Source organism: Equus quagga, chromosome 11 (assembly GCF_021613505.1).
Source record: "Equus quagga isolate Etosha38 chromosome 11, UCLA_HA_Equagga_1.0, whole genome shotgun sequence".
In the NCBI taxonomy this organism is placed as follows: Eukaryota; Metazoa; Chordata; class Mammalia; order Perissodactyla; family Equidae; genus Equus; species Equus quagga.
Window position 1 is genome coordinate 89,886,468 of NC_060277.1, and position 22,012 is coordinate 89,908,479.

General features: G+C 42.7%; 2 protein-coding genes across 14 annotated transcripts in view; one reads left to right on the plus strand and one right to left on the minus strand.

Moving 5' to 3' along the window:
- The window catches only part of UTP18 (UTP18 small subunit processome component), a 35,714-nt gene extending 15,932 nt beyond the window's left edge, over positions 1–19,782 (minus strand). For both annotated transcript variants that reach the window (XM_046677242.1, XM_046677241.1), the window contains exons 1-9: positions 19,314–19,782; positions 17,563–17,675; positions 14,856–14,954; positions 12,516–12,583; positions 8,983–9,071; positions 7,087–7,212; positions 6,813–6,987; positions 2,491–2,591; positions 2,137–2,227 (exon numbers count right to left, since the gene is read on the minus strand). In XM_046677242.1, the coding sequence (XP_046533198.1) occupies positions 2,137–2,227; positions 2,491–2,591; positions 6,813–6,987; positions 7,087–7,212; positions 8,983–9,071; positions 12,516–12,583; positions 14,856–14,954; positions 17,563–17,675; positions 19,314–19,634 (1,183 nt within the window). In that variant the 5' untranslated portion in view covers positions 19,635–19,782. The remainder of the gene's footprint in view (positions 1–2,136; positions 2,228–2,490; positions 2,592–6,812; positions 6,988–7,086; positions 7,213–8,982; positions 9,072–12,515; positions 12,584–14,855; positions 14,955–17,562; positions 17,676–19,313) is intronic.
- A 25-nt stretch (positions 19,783–19,807) lies between these two features.
- The window catches only part of MBTD1 (mbt domain containing 1), a 69,229-nt gene continuing 67,024 nt past the window's right edge, over positions 19,808–22,012 (plus strand). For 2 of the 12 annotated variants that reach the window (XM_046677239.1, XM_046677240.1), the window contains exon 1: positions 19,808–20,103. Coding sequence is in view for 4 of the 12 variants with exons in the window: in XM_046677229.1 (XP_046533185.1) it covers positions 20,368–20,388 (21 nt within the window). In the remaining 8 variants the exon portion in view is untranslated. Of the gene's footprint in view, positions 20,104–20,156; positions 20,389–20,987; positions 21,068–22,012 lie in introns of those variants that run through there. The other 10 variants (XM_046677229.1, XM_046677230.1, XM_046677231.1 and 7 more) reach the window with 8 other exon arrangements.

Here is a 22,012-nt window from a genome sequence, read left to right on the forward strand (position 1 = left end):
AATTTTGCTTTAAACTTGAAGGGCAAGTGAACTGACCATTCTTAGTCCCTCTCTAACAGGACCAGGGACTACAAATGATGGCCCACTCTAAGCGTCCTAGGTCTAGAAAAGCGGCCTAAAAATATTTCTCGTATACACAGTCTCATACGTAGAAAACTGCACCCTCAGTTAGTCATTACTACACAGTATCTTCAGATTCAGAGTAAAAAAATCACAAAGTCTTGGTTTGAGTTTAGCTTCTAGAAAAAGTTTCTACATTTTATTCCAATAAGTTATTGGAGCAAAAACTGAAAAAACAAAATACCCACCAGCATATGTCTTCCAACATCTATCACGAGGTACTAGAGCACCTCGAATGTAAGGCTGGGTGACTCAGATACCAGACTGACGATGCTGACGATGGAGGAGGAGGAAGTGAAGAACAAACTGATCCAGACCACCGGGAATTCACCATTTAAATAAGACACACACAATTTATCTATTACCAAGTCACTTAAATAACAAGAAATGCTAACTGTGAGCAGTAAGCACAAATAGTTTAGAGAAGGGAGAATGTGTGCAAAGTAAGAGGGGATATTAAATCTGAAGAGAATAGAAATATTTTCATGATGGAAATGACCCTCTAATTGCCAAAATCAGTCCTTATTCTTTGTCTCTCTCCTACAGCACTCGATACAGATGATCATCCTTTCCCCACACTCACTCTACATTTCTATGACCCTACACCCATCTCAAACCTATTTCATCTCTTCCTTTTCTGTGGATATTGCTGTAAAGTTCACTCTTCTATACTCTTAATCTCCCCCAATGAGAATTCAATGAATCTCACTGTTTCAACTATTTCCTTGACAAATAAAACTTGACAGGCTGGCAGAAGGGTTTAGGTTAGGTAGTAGTAAAATACATTTGGAAAAAATTGAACAGGGTCAAATTTTAAAACCATCACATGTGTCTGCAGGGTAATGTTACAATAAAGAAAGGTGTCTAAAGATTAGTCTACGGAGCAAAGACTGCAATGGGAAGAGAAGAGCTCACGGGCGGGAAGCTCATCTAGATGTCGCCTTCTGACCGCTCCTTCCCTGCTTTCAGGGCCCTCCGTATGGTAAACTAGACCTCTAGAGTAGGGACCAACTTTGTAAATATTTTGCACCTGCATCCAATTTATACGCCAAATTTCAGTATCTCTGCTGACCCTCCACCTCTTCTCCCCCACTGACTGACTCTAATTCTCAACTTCCAGAATCCAAGGGCCATTTCATTAGGAACATCACTCTGAACCAATATTTATTCCTTACCTCTCAGAACACCTAGCATAATACAGGGAATATGTATGCTGCTGAGCTTCTTATATTAGTAAATTTAAAAAAATACACATGCAAAGTAACTCAACTTTGTGTAAGGTTGAGTCTAGGACAAAACCAGAATGAAAGTTAAACATGAGGCAATGCTAAAGCAAATCCTTTTTTAAAAAAAGTAATGCCATATTATCAAATGTTCCTAGCTGAGGTAAAATTAAAATAATGCTAAAAAGCTCTGCAGAGATTGCAGACTACCACTCCCAGGCAGAACCACTCTCATACCTCCCACCACCAAACAGCATGAGCTACTCTGCGATTGTGATGGCCTCAAAGAGCCTTCAGGAAAGGGAGTGAGAGCCAAAGATGACCCAGGCTAGTCAGAAGGGCAGAGAGCAGACATTAGAGACCATCAGGATGAGAGTTGGTCAAGAGAACCACAGAAATGTCAGAAAGGATGAGATCTCAATTGTTTTCAGTCAATAACGGAGAAAACTCCAAATGATAGCGAAGTCTAAAGGGGCTGAAAGAAAAGGTGTGATGATTCTAAGTATGTCTCAAAAAGAAAGTAGGGAAGTCTTAAAATGAATCATCTTTTAAATAAGCATTTTCTTCCCATCTTTGCTCCAAACATGTTAACAGCGCATATTAAATGGTTAGCCCTTCACTATCAGCAGTTAGTGCTATGAGGAGACAAATGGCAATGAAAAATGAATTCTAAAAATAAAACTGATTTTCTTACTGAAATAAGAAAGTCTAAAACACAGTTTTTGGTTAAATTTGAAATGGAAACACATCGAAAGCTTCAAAGACGCTTCAGATCATCATGTCATTAACTTACCTGAAGACGCGTATACTTTCTTACTATCGGACGAGAACGTGGATGCTGCAACCCTTCCATTAATTTTCATGCTCCCAATCAATTCTTTAGTCTAAAAGATCAATAAGTATTACTTACCAAATGGTTAGCAGGTGCATGCGAGAATCACACTGTGCAGAATAAAACAATCTAGCTCTCCCTTTTGTGGCACCTACTCAACCTGGTTTTCCCCTATACTCAGGAACTTCTCCCCAGTCCCACTGTGCTCCTCTACTTGAGGGGCAGATTTAAGGACACCATAGGGTACGGTTCAAGACTACTCCTACACTAATGCCTCAATCTTAGAAGAGCAAGCAGCAACTAATAATGATTCACCTTCATTGCCAGCAAATGACAATATCCAGCAACGCCTTTAATGAGCAAGAAGGACCCATCTGGCGAGACTTCGAAGCTCCTCACTATCTTCTCTTTCAAACCTAAGGAGATGATTCAATTAAATAAGGATTAATATGGTTTTCAATAAAGCTATCTTTCATTGAGAATTGAGACTTTCTGACCTTTTAAAACATCTAAGTGCCTCAAATTAACCAAAACCTAGGCTCAGACTCGAAATAAGTCTGACACCATGCATCATTAAGCATGACCCAAATATAACGTCATTAAAAAGTGTTTAGCACACTTCTCTTCCTTGTCTTGATTAACATTCACCATTTTAATCGCAGCCCAGAGATTCAGCTCTCCAAACAGGTAACATATCAACTAATTTTCCAAATACAAGCAACAATATCTGCAATTAGCTAAAAGGATAAATTATACTTCTTAGTCACAAAGCTGATTACAAGGAGGGAAATATACTGCCGTTAGAGACAGCCAAAGACATAACATGTGGAAACTAGTTGCTGGCCGCCTACTACAGTTCCCACGATGAATGGGAGTCTAACCCTTAACTTTGTGGATCCAAGACAAACACAAGATATCAGTATATTCAAGAGATGATTAGCTTCTCAAGATGTGACTCACGTAACCAAGTCACAAGAGCTAGGTATACAAACCAAAGAGTCAATTTACTTATCTACAAAGGGACATGTCCCTTTTCCAGACCTAAAAGTCTCGTACTGACTATGCAGGAGACTCCTTCTGACATCACACTGCTTAGAGAGCCAAGTTACTTATTAAAAAGCTGTCTAAAAGAAAGGATACATAAAGAATGGGTACAATTGGCTACCTCCAGAGAAGGGAAGGAGGTGGCCAGGGAGACGGAGAGGAAGAGACCTTCACTGTCCACCCATTCGTATGTATTAGATTTTTGTACCATGTAAACGTTATTGCCTAGTCAAAAAAAATTATTTAAAAAAATTTTAAGTTGCTAAGTTAAAATATTAATCAGAGAAAGGGAATTTAGAAAAACCTAGTGAAGAGCCCTTGTTCCCCTACAGGAAAATGCTGCTTAAGGCTCCTACAGACCATCTCTATCCTATTAACGGTCTTTGTCTAGATGGTTCACACCACTACACACAGCCTCCCACTCTAGTCCTGCCCCCAGAGATGACACCCTAGGTCCCTTGATTGGAATCAATCCAGACACATTATTTCCAATCACTGGGGTTACTTCTGCTGATGACCAGGCTGCTTCACAATGAATCTATTCCTAATAACTTTCACCCCAAATTCTGGACAAACCTTACGTACTGACTACAGTATATAGAAATAGTTCCAAACATAAGAAAAGTATCATTACACAATAAAGCAGGGGAGGGAGGCTAGTTCTAGCACTGGGTGAGGCTACAGCTGGAAACCCCTCCAGACCCAGTCCTAATGGCACGGTATTGGGCAGCGGGAACATGAAAGAGAACTCAAAAGTATTCACCATGGAGCCTAAAGCTAGCCACCACAGCAGCCCTGGAGGTTTACAGACTGCACAGGTTTCATCAGAGCAAGAGTGAACCAAGTTCCCTCACACTGTGCAGGACCAGTGTGAACAGAGACCCGGTGTGAACCCAGACCCAGTGCGGCAGCAGCACAGGCAAAGCGCCAGAGCACTCATTACACAGTCCACTGCTCACTGCCTGCAGGTGGCTGGAAGACCTTATGCTTTTGGCCTGAGTAAGCCTGTGTTTTTGGGCAGTTCAGCAGAGAGGGGCTGTCTTCAAGGAGGAAACACCAGAATTCAAACAAATGAGGACAGGTAGTTGCTCTAGGAATTAATTGCAAAAATAAGAAACAACTATTTTCATCCAAGCTTACAGTGTGTTATACTAGTTATATGTATATACCCTTTTGCTTTTAGCCTCACAAAAAAATACTGATTAATGCAAATAGTATTATAATTGCTCTTTACAAATGCTGGACTTTTCAAAATAGGAGTCAGATAAAATTTATAATATGGCCTAGGTAAAGAAGATACAATGCTTTAAAGATGTCAGATACAAATCTTCATAGATTTGTGAATAAGATTTTTAGGTCAATCACTGAGCACCTGTTAAGAAAAGGAACGGCCAATTTAACTAGAATAGAGCCAAATTCCATAGGACGATAAGTGGATTGATTCTAAGCTGCTAAATTAAAATATTAGTCTCATTGTCATCAGACAGGTTATATGCTATTCCTAACAAGGTCAGCAGTTGCCATTTATTGAGCATTTACCATGCGGCAAGTGCTTTTAAAAAATTCTCTCAACACTTATGGCCCGAGTTCAGAGAAAGAGAACACTGAGGCTGAGATCACCACACCATAACACCTATCACCAAAATGGCTGCCTGACCAACTAATGTGATTCCCAAATGGTGAAACTCCTTCTACGTTTACTAAGAACAAGACTTCTCTCTGAAGAATGCCTGTCTAAATGATACAGCAGAAACTGCTTTGGGAGTCAGAACTAGAAACGTGGGGGTCGTAACCTTTTTTGTGCCAAGGACCTTTTGGCAGTTTGGTAAAGCGTATGGTCCCCTTCTCAAATTAATGATTATTCAAAACATCCATGACTGAAGGAAATGCTAAATTTCAGTTAGAGGGGAGTAAAAAGAAAGATGTCATGTTTTTCCCACCTAACTTCATAGGCCCCTGAATTCTATCCAGAGAATTCTGAGTCCATGGACCACACATTATGAACCCCAAAAGATTAATGGAACACACTATTTACATCAATCCTGTATTCGTTTTTCAAATTTGCATATGGATAAGGCTTGCATATCCTAACTGGTCAGCAATTTTCCCCCCTTATTCTAATGTCCTCAATTAATTTTCTGAGTTATTTAGAGTGTTTAATAATGATGAGACAGTGAGAATAGCATTCAATAGCATATCACCACAAAAAGAAATCTCTTTGATTTATCAATACTATTATTATCATCATTACCAGCTATGCTTACTGAGTCAAAAGGAGAAGGGAAAATATTGAGAGGGAAAGATAAATGCTGTGTCTTAGAAGTAGCTGGTGACTAGGATACACACTCCTCAACACAAGCAGATCACAGTAAATGTCACTAACTACTCTATCTTGGCCAACCCCTGGTTTGTTTTCCCCAAGAGGATTTAAGGCAAGAACCAAGGCCCATTCCTTTTGATTAGTGGAATGATACGTAGAAGTACTAACTACTATATACTGTTTTCTATTTTAACATGGGAGATGCTTTAAGGCTTTTCAACTCAGAGTGCAGTCCATGGACCAGCACCACCATGAGCACCACCTGAGAGCCTGTGAGATATGCAGAAATCAGTCCCCATTTCAGACCTACACAATCAGAATCCGCATTTTAACAAGATCCCCAGGTGATTCACATGGACACTAACGTCTGAGAAGCCCAGTTTAAAGCATGATTGGATAAACTAAGAACCTACACGGAAAGGAGCACTAAAGGTGTCAGGGAACACAGGAAAAGAGAAGTTTGGAAACACTGAAAATAAACATCATAAATGTTTCTAAAGTTGGCCTGATTCACTTTCAACCACTAGCAGGAAAGACGCTGTACAGAGCTAGCCCTGTCCTTTACAGCCCCACAGCGGGGCAGTTTAACAGGGAGACGGCCAGCGACCTGCAGCACATGCCAACACCACCTCCCAAGATTTATAATGTAACCCAGCCAACCTCAGTACAAGTGCCCTGGTTCCCAAAGGATTCAGGAAGGTGTCATGTTTTCTGTGGTAACAGGGGCAGGGGAACACAGGGGAAGAACGGGTAAGACAGAAGAAAGATAGTTCATGCTTCAAAACACATCATAACCTCCAAAAGCAGTGCTTATTTCCTTAACTGTAAACCAAAATTCTATGCTAACAAACACTAGAAGAACCAGAAGGTATCCAAATTTCTTTAAGATCAGAGAGGTGAAGTGATGTGTCCAAGGAAGCGGCACCCAGGTCTTCCAGCTCCCAGGCTCATGCTCATTCAGCTGCATCAATTGCTAATTTCGCAGCCAAGTATCTGTAACTGCTTTTCTGGTCTGGGGGAGACATTTCCAAATTATGATTTTCCCATAATAAGTATTCAATACAAAGTCAGTTCACTGTTTTCATTCAAACACACTATCTCAACGACACAATGCCATTTTCCAAATACTAAAACTAAAGAAACTCTTGTTTTTTAATAATCCTATGGGGAGGGAAAAAAGTGGTTCTAAATACTGTTAAATGAACTCAGCTGTGGGCGGGGGCGGGCGGGGAAGGGGTGAGATGACCAGCTATGTGTTCAATACAAACCTTACCTCTTACTTGATGCACAGGGATTAACTTTCCAGCCAGCATATCATAGACATAAAGAACCTTGCTGTGGGTACTCGTGGCTAAAACTTCTTCTCCATTAGCACTGAAACAAGCCTTAAAGATGGGAAAGTTTTCCAAATAGATGCTCTGGATTTTAGGATTTGTTTTTCCATCAACCTACAAGCAAGTAGAAAACATTCCTTTTGGTAATTTCCCATAGACCCTGTATCCTGGTAGTACACTTTGCACTCCAAGTCCTCATTTAAAAATGCATACCTGAAACAGTGACACAGTGTTATCCAGTGCAGCAACCATCACAACCTGTGCACGAGGATGGAACTGCACAGATGAGATCCGAGCAGTGGTAGGACGTTCAGCATTAGCATGCTGGCAGTTCTTCATCTACGGAAAAATAAAGCTGGAATTTTATCAATTCAAATGCATTAACACTATTTGCTTTAAAACACGAAGGAAAGACATTATAAAGTAGTTATAAGGCAGAAGAAAGTGCACTGGAATGGTAATCAGAAGACCAAAGCTCTGCTACCAACTAGTAAGTCATTTTACTATGTAATAACTCATTTTTATCATCTTTCATATGAGGGGATTAAATCATTAAGGTCATGGAGCACCAGGATACAGTCATTTCCCCACGACACACCCATTTGGGTCAGGAGACTTTGACTTCCAGGGAATGTTTACTTAAAACTCCTACTCCAGCCTCGTTGCATTTAAGGCACAAATAAGAGGCACTATGTGGTCATCCCCACGGTTCTATGGTTGCACATGGATTGCTTATGTTCTCCTCCCAGGGTACAAGATTGCTGGTTTAAGTAATGGTGATCCCATGCATCATTTCAACTGTTTCCAGTTATTTCTGTTTTTACAGGTCTTTCCTTCTGTATTAAAAATTCAATTATAGGGCCAGCCCCGGTAGCTTAGTGGTTAAGTTTGGGATGCTCCACGTCAGTGGCCTGGGTTTAGTTCCCAGGCACAGACCTACACCACTCATCTGTCAGTGGCCATGCTGTGGCAGCAGCTCACAAACAAGAAGAAGGAGACTAGGAACAGATGTTAGCTCAGGGCAAGTCTTCCTCAGGGGGAAAAAGAAATTCAATTACACAAAAAAGAAAGTATTATATGTATGCTTTGTTTGTAACCATTAAAGTTAAATCTTTATGGTGACTATGTTTTCAATGAATTCACCCTATGAGAAGCTGAATGAACTGTCTTAAGGTGGGCAGAGACAGAATCACTGTCTCCTAATAATTTGCCATAACAGGGTCCCTTCCTCTATCTAGAAACACATGTGACGATTTTATAATGGAGAAAAATATCTATGTCAGAGACAGATCTGTTCATTTGACAGATATTTAACTGAAGCACTGTGCTGGGCAGGCACTCTGTTACTCCAACAAACAAGCTAGACACAGTGATGAGTTAGAAAGTAACTAGTAGTAGGCCACTTTAGATAGGATGGCCAGGAAAGACTTAGTTCTAAGGTGTCATCTGAGCAGAAAGGAAAGGACAAGCTGGCCGTTAGCAGTGCCTGAAGAACAGACAGGTATAAGGAAGAGAATGAGCAAAGTTTCTGAGGCAAGAAAAGACTCAGCATGTTCAAGAAACAGAAAAGAAGACCTGTGTGGCTCGAGGAGGGAATAAAGGAAAAAAGGTCTGAGATGAAGTTTTAGACATAGACAGAAGCCAGATCAGGAAGGGCAGTGTAGAGTATGATAAGCAATTCAGAAGTTTTCAAAAAGCAATGAAAAGTGACATGACCTGATGTTTTATTTTTAAAAGATCCCTCTGGCTACTAGATGAAGAACAGTTTAGGAAGAAGTCAAGCAGAAGTGGGGAGACTAGTCACAAAGCTACTGCAGTACACAGCGTGAGAGAAGACAGCAGCATGAACGAGGCTGGTGCCAACAGAAATGAAGAGAAATGCAAAGGAGAAATCACATAGGACTCCTAAAAGATTCCTGGGGATATAATTTAATCTTCTTGATCATTTTTGCAAATGGAAAAAAAAAAACTAACAAGTATTTACCGAGGCAAAACGACAGCAAACAGATTTAATCCCACAGCTAACAGGAATCCATACATTTGTAACTGGGAAGCATACTGGATTTCAGAGGTAATTAGCTGGGTAGGTACAACTTCACTGACTCTCACCTTTAAGATGCCTTTAGGAAGAGAAGTTGATGTGGATATGAAATTCCCAGTCCTTTGCAACAAATCATCTTCATCCTCTTCACTTTCATCTAAGTCAAACAAACCCACAAGGCTGATCTTTAGAATCAATGAGATGGCCATTACCTACCCCAATGACTATATTTCAAACTTCAACTTCCCTCCCATCTTCCCAACCACTTTATTTAAGCTGCAATTGGTAAAACAGCAAAATAAATTTGGGAAAAGAAAAAGATAACACAGAGCTCAATATATATGGTTAAAATCAAAGCCTGACTCTGGAATAAAAGACACACATTTACAGACGGTGACTAAAACAAGATGAAATAAAGTCAGCATTTAATTTAAAAAGAGCAACTCATAATTTTGGAAAATTGACAAAAGTGGGGACAGCAGATCTAGCTTAATGACTCACATGAAAAAGAACCAGAACTTACGGTTGACTGACAGATGGATGTCAGCAAACTGTGAATCGGAACTTCAAAGTTGTGTTTTGGTTTTTTGGTTTTTTGTTTTGTTTTTTTTTTCCCAGAAAGCTGAGAAGCTGAGCAGAGTTCCTAAAACAATCATGGGGCTAAGAGGGCAAAAAGCAGCACTAAAGGCCCTCTAAGGTTCTTAAGGGGATCTGGTAAATCACCAGGCTTTGGATCGGAGCCACAAAAGGCTACATCTAAGATTAAGGGCGAAATCGAAGAACTATGAGAAAATCTTCCAGGAACTGAAAGCAGCTTTGAATCCCCACAATTTCTCACTGGAATAAGATGCTCTGGGATTGTCAGTGCCCCTTGCCCAGCCACCTACCCAGAAACAAATACACAAACTCTCTGGAAAAGATGATACTGTCCTAGATCTCTAATTAGTCAATACTATTTTCGTATATAATGTCCAGCACTCAGTGAAATACAACAAGGTCAAGGTAAGACAACTTGACTGAAAATCTAAGGAAAGACAGGCACTCCTGGCAGGGGATCTAGACAATGGAGTTATCAGACATAAACTTTAAAAATATTATGTTTAGCATGTTCAAGAATAATGAAAGACAAGGTTGAGAATTGAGCCAGAGAACTAGACTATTAAAAAGACAACCAAATGGAGGCCAGTCCAGTGGTGCAGCGGTTAAGTTCGCACGTTCCACTTTGGCGGCCCGGGGTTCACCAGTTCGGATCCCGGGTGCGGACATGGCACTGCTTGGCAAGCCATGCTGTGGTAGGCGTCCCACATATAAAGCAGAGGACAATGCGCACGGATGATAGCTCAGGGCCAGTCTTCCTCAACAAAAAGAGGAGGATTGGCAGCAGATGTTAGCTCAGGGCTAATCTTACTCAATAAAATAAAAAAGAACCAAACGGAAATTCTAGACCAGAAAAATACAGTAATTAAAATTAAGACCCCAAAGGATGTTTTTAACAGTATATCAAAATTAGTTGAGAGAATCAGTGGTCTGAAAAATGGATCAGAAAAAATAATCCAGATTAAAATATAGAAAGCAAAAAAGATAGAAAATACAGGAAAGAGCAGAGAATATGTTAAAAAAAATTAACATACATGTAATTGGTACCCCAGAAGGAAAGGAAGACTGGAAAAAAAATAGTTGAAGAGATAATAGGTAAGAATTTCCAAAACATCAAGCCAGGTTCAAAAGCACTATGAAGACCAAGCAGAAGACAAAGCAAGCTAAAAAGATTGAGGGGGATAAATGAACAAAACAGCAACAATAAAACAATCTATAATATTAACGAAATACTGTTGATTTTTGAAGTGTATGATGACAGCATCATGAAACGTTTAAAGAAGGGAGCACTTCTCTTTTAAAGATACTCAATGAAGTACTTATAGATAAAAATAACAAATCACATGTTGGAAACAGCTGTGAAGCTGGGTTCTAGTCACCACTCTGCCAATAAGAAGTATACCTTAGACAAGTCAATTTGATCTTTTTGAACCTCACTCTTTTCATCTGTAAAATGAATGAATTAGACTAAGATATCCTAGATGGCAGCACCCTGGCTAATTGTTGACCCAAGCCATTTCCTCTTTCTTCTGGACACAAACTACATTTCCTGGTATCTCATGCAGTTAGCGTGGCCTTGTAACTGAATTGTGGCCAATAAAATGTGGGTGAAAGTACCATGCCCCACTTCCAGGACAGGCCAGTGAGAATCTCCCTTGGGTGAGCCTCTTTCTCTTCCCCGTAAGCCAAGTGGATGTCAACATCTCGGCCAACTTTGAAAGACCCAGCCTGAAGATGGCAGAACTTCTATAAACTTGGGCCCTGAGGTACATCACTGCCTTCTCACCACTCCAATTTTGCGCACATAAAAAAAACAACTTCTACTGGATTAAGCCATGAGGGTCTGGGAGGTTTTCTTTTTCAACAGCTAGCATAACCTTATCTATAATTACTCAAATCTAAAATGTTGTAGTTCTATGAATGCCGCATTCTAAAACAGATGATAAACTTTTATTTTGTCCAGGAGCACAAACTGGTGACCAAGGGCATAAAAATTATGTCATGTAAAAAAACGTTAGGGGCCAGCCAGATGGCATGGTGGTTAAGTTCACACACTCTGCTTTGGTGGCCTGGGGTTTAAATGCGGGTTCAGGTCCTGGGTGCAGACCTACATACCACTCATCAAGCCATGCTATGGTGGCATCCCACATACAAAATAGAGGAAGACTGGCATAGATGTTAGCTGAGGGACAATCTTTCTCACCAAAAACAATAAAATAAAATAACAGATTGAGCTTTCCAACAGAATTATATAAAACAACTGGCTCCTTGAATGGGCTCCCTGTACTTGAAGCCCACGAGGACTGACTGGGGTGGGGAGAAGGGAGGGAGAGGTGGTGGCAGTAATCAAACAGAAGCTCACCAGATAGCAAGGACGTTAAGGAAGGAGCTCCTGCATTATGTGGAGGACACACTCTGGACTCCCTAGAGGATTTCACAGGTCAACCCCAAGTCTAAAATTTGTAACTCCAAGCACACAAATCAGATCTTCACTCAACTATCCATATTTATAATATCTAAAGTCAAGGATCTAAAAAGCAGAAAACAGTTATATTACAAGCCCAACTTAAAAGCTGGAGTTGAAAAATAAGTTTTTATAAAGTGAGGAATAACCGGGGCCTGACCTGACATGTGCTCCTTAGGAAGACATCTCACTTCCTAGTGGACCACTAGATTAGGGGCCAGTGCCTTCAGAAGGGGCTCTGAATCAAGAATTCATTTTCCCTTAATCCTATGCCTCAATGCAACACAGTTCTGTTCAGATAAAACAACAGAAAATTCATCTATTATTGTCCTTACCATGGAGAATATGCTATCAAGTAAGCCTTAAACTATTGTAAAAGGACTTCCCACAGAGAAATGGTAGACTTCAACACCAGACATTTAAATAAAAAAGACATATTTGAAACACCAGATTTTAACGAGCCTCATGAGAGAGCTGAAATAACAATAGAACAGGGATAGGGACTTATTTACTAACTCAAACAGAGGGAGCAACACTCACCATCTGAAGATGTTTTCCGCTTCTTAGTCTCAGCCCAGGAGGGTACTCCTCCCATGGCATGCTGGAATCTAAGCAAAAATATAAAAAACATTTTGTGGTAACCATTGTATGTAAATAGAGCTTGATACATTTAAAGAGCGTAGCTTAGATCACCCTTGGGAGCACGTGTAGAATGTCTTCCAAAGAAGTTGTTATTTTTTAAGAACTGAAGGGCTGCTCACACAGAATAAGTCCCAACCTGCCTATATTGGAAACCCCACCTTCTCAACCAGTCCTAGATACGGGACACCTGGTTACAGGACACCTGGATACATACTTGCTGTCAACTACCTACATCTAGTTACAAAGTTGTCTTATTTGCTCATATCAGCACATCCCAGATCTTGGGACTAAGTAGTCTCGCTGTACTTAAAAACCAATGTTATAGTACAGAGTACACGCTAGAACACATCTGACAGAAAACAACCAGACTGGTGCGCATATACAAAATACCATCCATCCTCTGACCTAATAGGAGTGTTCCACACTGGAAAGAACAAGCTTTAGGAGAAGCATGATAGCTATATTCTGAGAGACTGGGATCCGAAAGAGTGCAGAGAGTCATTTTAATTGTTCGATGCAGAAGTATAGACAAGCCCACCAAACTAAGTCTACTAGCCAGAAACAACTAGAAAACTGCACAAAATATATCAAACTGTGTTCAGAAGGTGGACAACAGGCAACACAGGATTGTGAGCCCTGAAAAGGGAAATAACAAAGTGAGCCTCGCCATCACCAGGATTTCTCCCTGAGGGCATTTATAAGACCCTGGCACAGAGTCAAGGAGAAAAAGCTCAAACTTGAAGTGGCCAAGACAATTGGAATTTGAGGGGCAGTGGACGGTGGAAGAGGAAGAGAAAGAGCTCCAGAATGCACACAGCAGTCCACAGACACTTTTGCTGAACACCAAGCTGCGCGCTCACAGGATGACACTCCACGAGGTCAGGCAAAGAACCACTAGGGAGCTGTAAGCTGCTCACCAAAGCTCACTCGAGTTCCAACCAGTCAGAGGGGAGGGCCTTAGCCAACACTCAGGGCATTCAGTCGAGATCCCTTAGTAATGGGGCTAAACCTGCCTAGAGTAAATGCTAGTCTAGAACAAAGCTAAAAACAAATCTTGAAGGGATCAAACTGATCTCCAAGCCAGTTAACTGTCTGCCAACACAAAGTTTAACACTCACTAAAGGCAAAAAACAAAATTGAGACATTGGACAACTTAACATTCACACCGCCCAGAATCCAATCAAAATTACTAAACATGCAGAGAAGCAGAAAAATATGACTGATAACCAGAAGGAAAATCAGTCAATAGCAATAGACACAGAAATGACAAATATGATGGAATTCGTACACAAAGACTCTGAAATAGTTCATACAAATATATTCAAGTATTTAAAGGAAGTATGAACATAAGAAAAGGGGAAATAGGAACTAAAGCAAACCAAACCAAAAAAAAGACCTCAAGCTGAAAAGATCTTCTGAAGCTGAAAAATAAAATATCTGAAATAAATTCACTAAATGTGTTTAACAAATTCAAAAGACTACATGTTGTATGATTTCATTTATACAACATTCTGGAAAAGGCTAATCTATAAGGACAAAAAAACAGACGAGTGGTTGTCAGGGCCTAAAGGGGTCAGAAGTTAAGGAGAGGGCTGAGTACAAAGAGAACTTTTTGGGGTGATGGCAATGTTCTATATCTTGATTCCATATCTTAATAGTTGTGGTGCTTACATGACTATACGTGTTTACCAAAATTCATAGAACGATACTTAAAAACGGTAAATTTCACTGTGTGTAAATTACACCTCAGTAAACCTACTTTAATAAAAATAGTGATAATGCAATGAACCTCTAGGAATACAGAAAAATGTCAATACAAAAGTAAAACTATTTTAAAATATTTCTAAAGATCTGCAAGTTTGAACTGGAAATAGCAATACAATATCATTACCTTAAAATATACATTTTATTTCCTAGCTCTGTTCAACTAGAAGAGTTTAGAAGTTGCAGCAAGAGATGGTTTACCATTGTATAAATGAACAAGCAAGTAAGCAATATTATCACTGATTCTATTTGGGTGGGGGATTACAAGTTCCTTCCAAATATTTTGTACTTGTTGCATTCCCTCTCCCCGCAAAAGGCTAGAAGTTAACCATTTCTTTCAGTAGCAATGCTCTTACTATTTCAAAATGGAAATCTCACTACCCAGAAAGCTGTTACAGCCAAAGACTGAGCAACTCAAAATAAACTACTGTTATAAATACCTCTTGGTCAAAACATACGACAAAGGACACTTACTCTTCTTTAAGTCTCTTCTGAAGTTCCTCTTTCGAAAGTTTACTTTCACTGGCATTTTTCATCATATCTTTCCGAAAACGATTATTCATCATGTCAACCCTATAAAAAACACAACAGCATGCTTTAAACGATTTTTAAAGAATCAACATAAATAGTTGTTGGCTTTAATATTTGAGAAAACATTTAATTGAACAATACAGGTCAAGATTTGTAAGATGTGGAACATCTCATATGCATATTCTCCATTCTTCCCAAAACAAACAGGAGTCTCCAATATTTCAGATCATCGAGTTTACCCTTTGAAGAGCTAACATTTCAAATTCATAATGGCTTATCTAGACACAGCTTATGCCATTCACCAAAATATTTCCAGGCAAAACAAAGAGCTAAATACATAAAAACCAAATCTTAAAATACTATGAAGGAAAAACATAGGCAAACCCTTGTCTCTCTCTGATGGACTCCTTACTATTAAAACCAGCAAAAAAAAGGAGAAAAGATTCATAAGTGTGACTATATAAAAATGTAAATATTCTGAATGTGAAACATTAAAAACAAAATTAAAAGGCAAACAGAAAGCAAGGAGAAAACCTGCAATGAATTTGACAGATAAAGGTTTGAAATTCTCAACATGTAAGGAGCTGATTACTATGATCATTAAGAGTCTCATCTTGCCATTTTTGAGAACACGGAGGAACCAGCAGGACATTATGCTAAGTGAAATAAGACAGACATACAAGAAAAATACTGCATGACCTCACTTATACGTAGAATCCAAAACCAGCAGACCACACAGAAGCAGAGAGTAGAATGGTGGTTACCAGGGGCAGGGAGGTGGGAGAAATGGGGAGATGTTGGTCAAAGGGTACAAAGTTGCAGTTACGTAAGATGAGTAAGTCTAGAAATCTAATCTACAGCATCATGACTATAATTAATAATACTATACCATATACTGGAAATCTGCTAAGAGAGTAGATTTCGGGTGCTCTAACCACAAATAAAAATAGTAAATATGTGAAGAGATGGATATGTTAATTCGCTTGCTGTAATAATGATTTCACTAGGTATATGTAGAGCAAATCATCATGCTGTACTCCTTAAATATATTTTTATTTAAAAAATAAAAAGTCTCCAATTGTCAGACATAATACAGAATACTTCTAATAAACACCAACAACTAAAGAAAATGTTTTTGCAACACAAATTAAGGAGCTATTTCCCACCCATTAAACTGACAAAGTCTGAAAAAACACAAATCGCTGCTTACAAGAATGGAGTGAAACAGACACCTTTCAATGGGAAGTAAATTGGTAGAATCTCATGGTTGGTCTGACAGTATTTATCAAGAGCCTGAAAAATGCCTATACTGTTTGATTAAGTATTTTCTACCTCAAAGAATCCTTCTTAAAGAAATAATTACAAAAGAAAAAGATTTATGCATAAAGATATTTATCTTGTCGTTAATTTATTAAAGAGAAAAATAAAATATGTCCAACAATAGCTACATAAATTATGGTTAATTCATACAACGGATAATAGACCCATTTAAAAATGTTTACAAAGGGGCTGGCCCAGTGGCGCAGCGGTTAAGTTCGCACGTTCCGCTTCTCTGGTGGCCCGGGGTTCATCGGTTCAGATCCCAGGTGCGGACACGGCACCTCTTGGCAAGCCATACTGTGGTACGCGTCCCACATATAAAGTAGAGGAAGATGGGCACGGATGTGAGCTCAGGGCCAGGCTTCCTCAGCAAGAGGAGGAGGACTGGCAGCAGATGTTAGCTCAGGGCTAATCTTCCTCAAAAAAAAAAAATGTTTATAAAAGTTTTTTTGTTTGTTCTAAAGATTTTATTTTTTTCCTTTTTCTCCCCAAAGCCCCTCAGTACATAGTTGTATATTCTTCGTTGGGGTCCTTCTAGTTGTGGCATGTGGGACGCTGCCTCAGCGTGGTCTGATGAGCAGTGCCGTGTCCGCGCCCAGGATTCGAACCAACGAAACACTAGGCCACCTGCAGCAGAGCGCACGAACTTAACCACTCGACCACAGGGATAAAGCTTTTTTGTAAAGCAGGAGAAATACATGCAATACAGTAGATTCTCATCTTTTAAAGTACATATTGTGCATACTAACTTTTTTTAGCCTTTTCTCAGTTTCAGGCATTGTGTGAAGAGCTCTACATACATTATTTCCTTCAATCTCATGAGCCTTCTGATACAGTCACTATTATTCTCTCTATTTGACAAACAAGACAAGGTAGGTTCTAAACTTGCCCACGGTCAGTTAGGAACTGGCCAAATCAGGAGGCAAACTCAGGTCAGACACCAAACCCTGTGTTGTTGGGCCGGCCCCGTGGCCGAATGGTTAAAGTTCCCGCACTCCGCCACAAGTAGAAGGATCCACAACTAAAAATACACAACTATGTACCGGGGGCTTTGGGGAGAAAAAGGAAAAACAAAATCTTTAAAAAAAAAAAAAAACCTGTGTTGTCTCAACTCCTCCATCCAGCACTGAGAGAGAGGAGAAGAGAAGCACACCAACGTGTTATCAAGGGTTCTACCTCAGCAGTGGCATTATGAATGACCTTTTCCATACTTCCCAATATTTTTCAAGTCTTCACATAATCACATATTCTTAAAAAAAACTTTTTTAAAACCTGTGAAACAACTTTGAAAGTATCCACAGGGATTCTGGAAAAAAATCAGGCAACTTACATTTCCTCATCTTCATCTTCTTCGTCCACCCAAACCGGCTTCTTTTGAGGTGGAAAATTATCTTTTGCTTCATTCTCCACTTCAGAGTCACCCGAGTCTTCCTGCGCTTGAACCTAGAGAAGACGAACAGCCCTCACGCACTGAGCTTTTCACATGCTCTGGTGGCAGACACACACACCTCGCAGTGAGACAGCTTGTAGAATGCTTTGTTTTCTCCGGCCCTCTGATGAATGATGAGACAGAATGCCACCGCAGCAAATGCTGGAGGCAGAACAAAATTGAGCAGACTGGAGAATGGCACCACATGCTGGACAGGCGAGGTAAGAGGGAACAGTCAAGGAGAGAAAGTCAATGTGCTCAACGGAAAAGACCAAGTCAGACAAGAGCAACCGAAGGTAAGCCGACAGATGAAGGAGCAGGAAAAAGTCCAGAACTACAGAAAGCACCGGACCAGAGGCAGATCAGCATCAAAGACAAAACAACACGACTGAATGTCACAATTAATTACGATTTCATCTTCTTAGACACACTTCTCCATTTTTCTCAACCGTTTTTGACCGCCCACCTCCTTAAGAAACTTTACACTGTACTATCAAATCTAAATCTAAACCACAGAAGGCCCCCTAAGGTGAGCTTAAGCTTTCCGAAAACCACATGACAGAAATGTCCAAGTGATTTCTACTCGCTCTATTAGGGGCCTCTGATCCTTCAGAGCCCAAGAAATCCCACCTCACATAGACTGCTTTCCCGACTAGGAAACTGCACACGGTTCAGCAATTTCCAGCTGTATTTCTCCATCTCCCAACTAGATTTTCGCAGCTTCTCCCAGAAGCACCAAAGGAGGTTCTAGCAATCAGCTGATTCCTGCCAGGTCTGCCTTGTTTATGAAGCTGAGCAATCCTCAGTGAGGCTCTCCTGGGCCTCCCTCGTCAAATTTCAGAGCCCTCCCCTACACACTCAGCTCCCTTTCCCCAATGCTTTTGTTTTCCCTTAAGCACTGGTCACTGACATACTTGAATTTCACTTAACTCCTTTACCTTCTGCCTTTGCGAGCAGTACCTAAGCAGAGATTTTTGTCAGTTTTTGTCCATTACTGTTTCTCATCTAGTGCCTAGAACAATACCTGGGATTCCCCATCTTGGAAGAAAAGCCAGGTATAGAATAAAAGGGATGACAATAGTGTTGGAAAATTATAGTCAATCACGCAGGGTTTTCATTGCCAGAAAAAGTATCTGGCACCCAACGGGCTCACAAATATTCGTGGAATAGAGAAATAGGTACACGGTCATTCTCCAAAGCTGGCGAGTCAATCACTTGGGAACATGGTTAAAACACAGATTCCCAGGCCCGTGCCCAAGAATTCTGATTCTACAAACCAAGCGGAACTCGTGAATCACGGCACGCTATCACGGGAGGCGATCGAACGACCACGAGGGAAGAAACATTTTGGAGATGGAGAGGATGCGGGGGCCTGAGCCACGAAAGATGCGCACGACTACAGCTCGCGAAACAAAGACGTGGTGAGCGCCTGCTGAATACCAGGCCCAGCGGCTCCCACGGGGGCGGAGAAAGGCGCGGTCCCCGCCCTCGCGAGACTCTCTCCGGCGTCCCCGGCGCCCGCGTTCTCGGGCTCCCGCCCACCTGAGCGCTCCCCGGCGCCGCAGGTCGCCCAGGCTCCGCCCCCGAAGGCTCACCGCCCACCGCGCGCCCCGCCCGAGCGCGCCCAGCCCGCGCGCCGCGGCCTCCCTCACCCGCGGGCCTCGCAGACGCTGCAGCAGCGCGTCCTCATCGTCCTCGCCGCCGCCGAAGACCAGCTCCTCCAGGCATCGCTCCACGGCCGGCTTGTCCTCCTCCAGCGTCAGGCGGTTCCGCTGCCGGAGCCGTCTCTCCTCCGCCGCCGCCGCCGCGACTGCCATCGCAGCGGCCGCTGCGCTCGGCCGAGCCGGCGGTTTCCGCTGGGATGAAGGAGCAGCCTTTCGGGGCGGCCCGCCTGGCCCCGCTCCGACTCTCCGGTCCGGCCTCGCTCCGGTTCTCCGGTCCGGTCTCCTTCGGCTCCTCCGTTCCGGCGGCATCGTCGGGTTTGAGAAGAAACGCAGGCGCTCACGTGGAACCTCACTGCGCCTGCGCCAAGGCTCCTCGCTGTCCGCCGAGGCTGAGGCCCCGGGGGACCGGAAGGAGCCTGCGCAGCCTGCTGCCACGTGACCAGCCCTCGCTCCCTACGTAACGCCCCCTCCCCGCACGGGCCCCTCCCCGTATGGGAGTTCCTCCGGGAGGACCAATCTTCCGGGTGGAGGGGGAAGCGGCGTGACCGGAGTGGAAAATTTTTTCCAGCACAACTTCGCAGCTGCAGCTGAGTGAAAGGAGCACAAGAAAGTCAGAGTATAAACTAAGATGACTGCGTGAAACCTCTGCTCCTCCTCCTGACTTTTTAACCACTCGACTTTACACGAGCCCCAACTGCCTTCCTCCCCCCTTGGCCTTGGTACGGCCCTTGGAGTACGGAGCCTGCAGAGGGTCCCACGCTGGAAGAGAGAGAGGAGGGTATGTAGGGAAGTGGGCCAATCGGGGCGCGGGTCACGGCGCAGGCGCGCTGGGGAGGGAGGGCTATGCTAATGTTGTTGATATCCTGGGGCCACCCGAGTTAAAGGGGGGAAATCCGGGGGCTGCTGCAGCCGCCACCGGTCTGGGCCCAACCGGGGCCCCCCTGTAGTCGCCGTAGTCCCGGGGAGAGGCGCCTGACCCCAGCTCGGGGAGGGGGCGCCGCGGGCCCGGGGAGCACGGACAACCCCTACCCATGAGGCCCTGATGGAAAACACAAAGGATCTGGTGAGAGCCGAGCGCGGCAGCCGCTTTGTGTGCCAGGTGGGGGGGACCCCTGCAGCTCCCCGACCCCAGGAAGCCCTGCAGCTCTCTGACCCCGCTCCCAGGCCTGCTTCTCCATCCCACGCCCCCTCCACCTCCGGAGCCCCCCTCCCCCTACCGGCCGTTAAACGATTCAGGGGTTCCCCTCCCCCCACCCCTTCAGCCCCGGACTCGTCCGGGTTTACTCTACTCTCTCCACTCTCTGGAAGAAAAATTTAGAAGAAAGTTTTTCTCTGCGTTCCGCCCCCCCTCCCCCCTTCAGCTCTGGCTGGGGGGAAAGGCTGAATTTGAGACTTTTCCTTTTTTAGCCACCCAGGGTGGGAGAGTGGAGTCCTCACTTCCCCCAGGGGGGCATGGTTTGGGTGCTTTGCGGGGGAAGGCACCTGTACGCTTTGGGGTGAGTGCCGCGAGGCATTTTGCACGTGGAGGTGGAAATATTGAAAGGGGGCGGGGTGGGCACGTGTGGGAGTGGTGTTTGGGAAGCAGCCGCCAGGGCCGCTCGTTTGAGAGGGTTCTAGGTCGGTGGGCTTCTATGACCGTTGCGTTCTCTTTTGTGAAATAAGAATCCTAACGTTTCAGAGTCGGAAGAGACGTTAGAGGTCACCCAAAGCAGCCGTCCCCTCTGCAGCCTCTCTGACAAGTGGTAGGTAGTCTGGCCTCTGCTTAAACCCCTGCGAACACTGAGCGCTCGCTGCTGCCCAGGAAACCCAGTCCGTTTTTCAGTTGTTCTAATTATTGTTTGCCTGCCCTTATTAGACCCTTCAGTCTCATTCATGTCCTTGTTAAGTTGCTCCGTTTTTTACTTCTCAAATTTTCTCTCACATCCTCCTCACCCACCCACTGCTCATTGGCCTATATTTTGTGTGCCAGGAAAGAACAGCAGGGAAGTGGAGGAAGGAGGGTTTGAGAGAGAGTGAGAGCCAGCTGAAAACTTTGCTGGGTCAGTTTCAAATGTGCTGGTTTATATGTCTGAGAACTGCTGATATTTTTCAACAGGAAGCTTGGGAATTACGGTTTCGGATTTCATGAGAGTTTTCTCTCACTAGTGCGTGTTTTTGAAGTTAAAAATTTCAGCATCGTCTCTCTAGTTCCCATATCTGAAAGCACATTTGCTTGTTGCCTAAATCACTTCTTAAGGATGCCTAAAAATGCTTCTAGGGGATAGTACAGAAGCTGTTAGAAACATCTCCTGGTAGAGGGATGGTCAGCAGAACTCCCCCCTCCTCCTTTTGACCCATGTGTTCCTTTCAAGCTGGACTTCCTTCTCAGGGTCCCTCCTTCACAATGCTTTCATTTCTTTCTTTCTTGTCTTTTTTTTTGTTTTAACTCTTATGAGATTTGAAATTTTTGAAACACTTTAGTAGTTGCTTAGAGTTTGTGTTATTTTTCATGCTCCTTACATTAGTATGCACGAATATTTATTTGATGGTTGAGATAGTTCAGTTTCTGCTATTGTCACTTAGTGTTTTTCTAATGTTTTCGTTTATTTGGTGAGCTATGCTGCCTCCAAAAGAAGTCTTATTGCCATAAGAATCTTGGGGGCACATGTTTCCTCTTCCTAATATGGTGAGGTGGGAGTCAAGACATA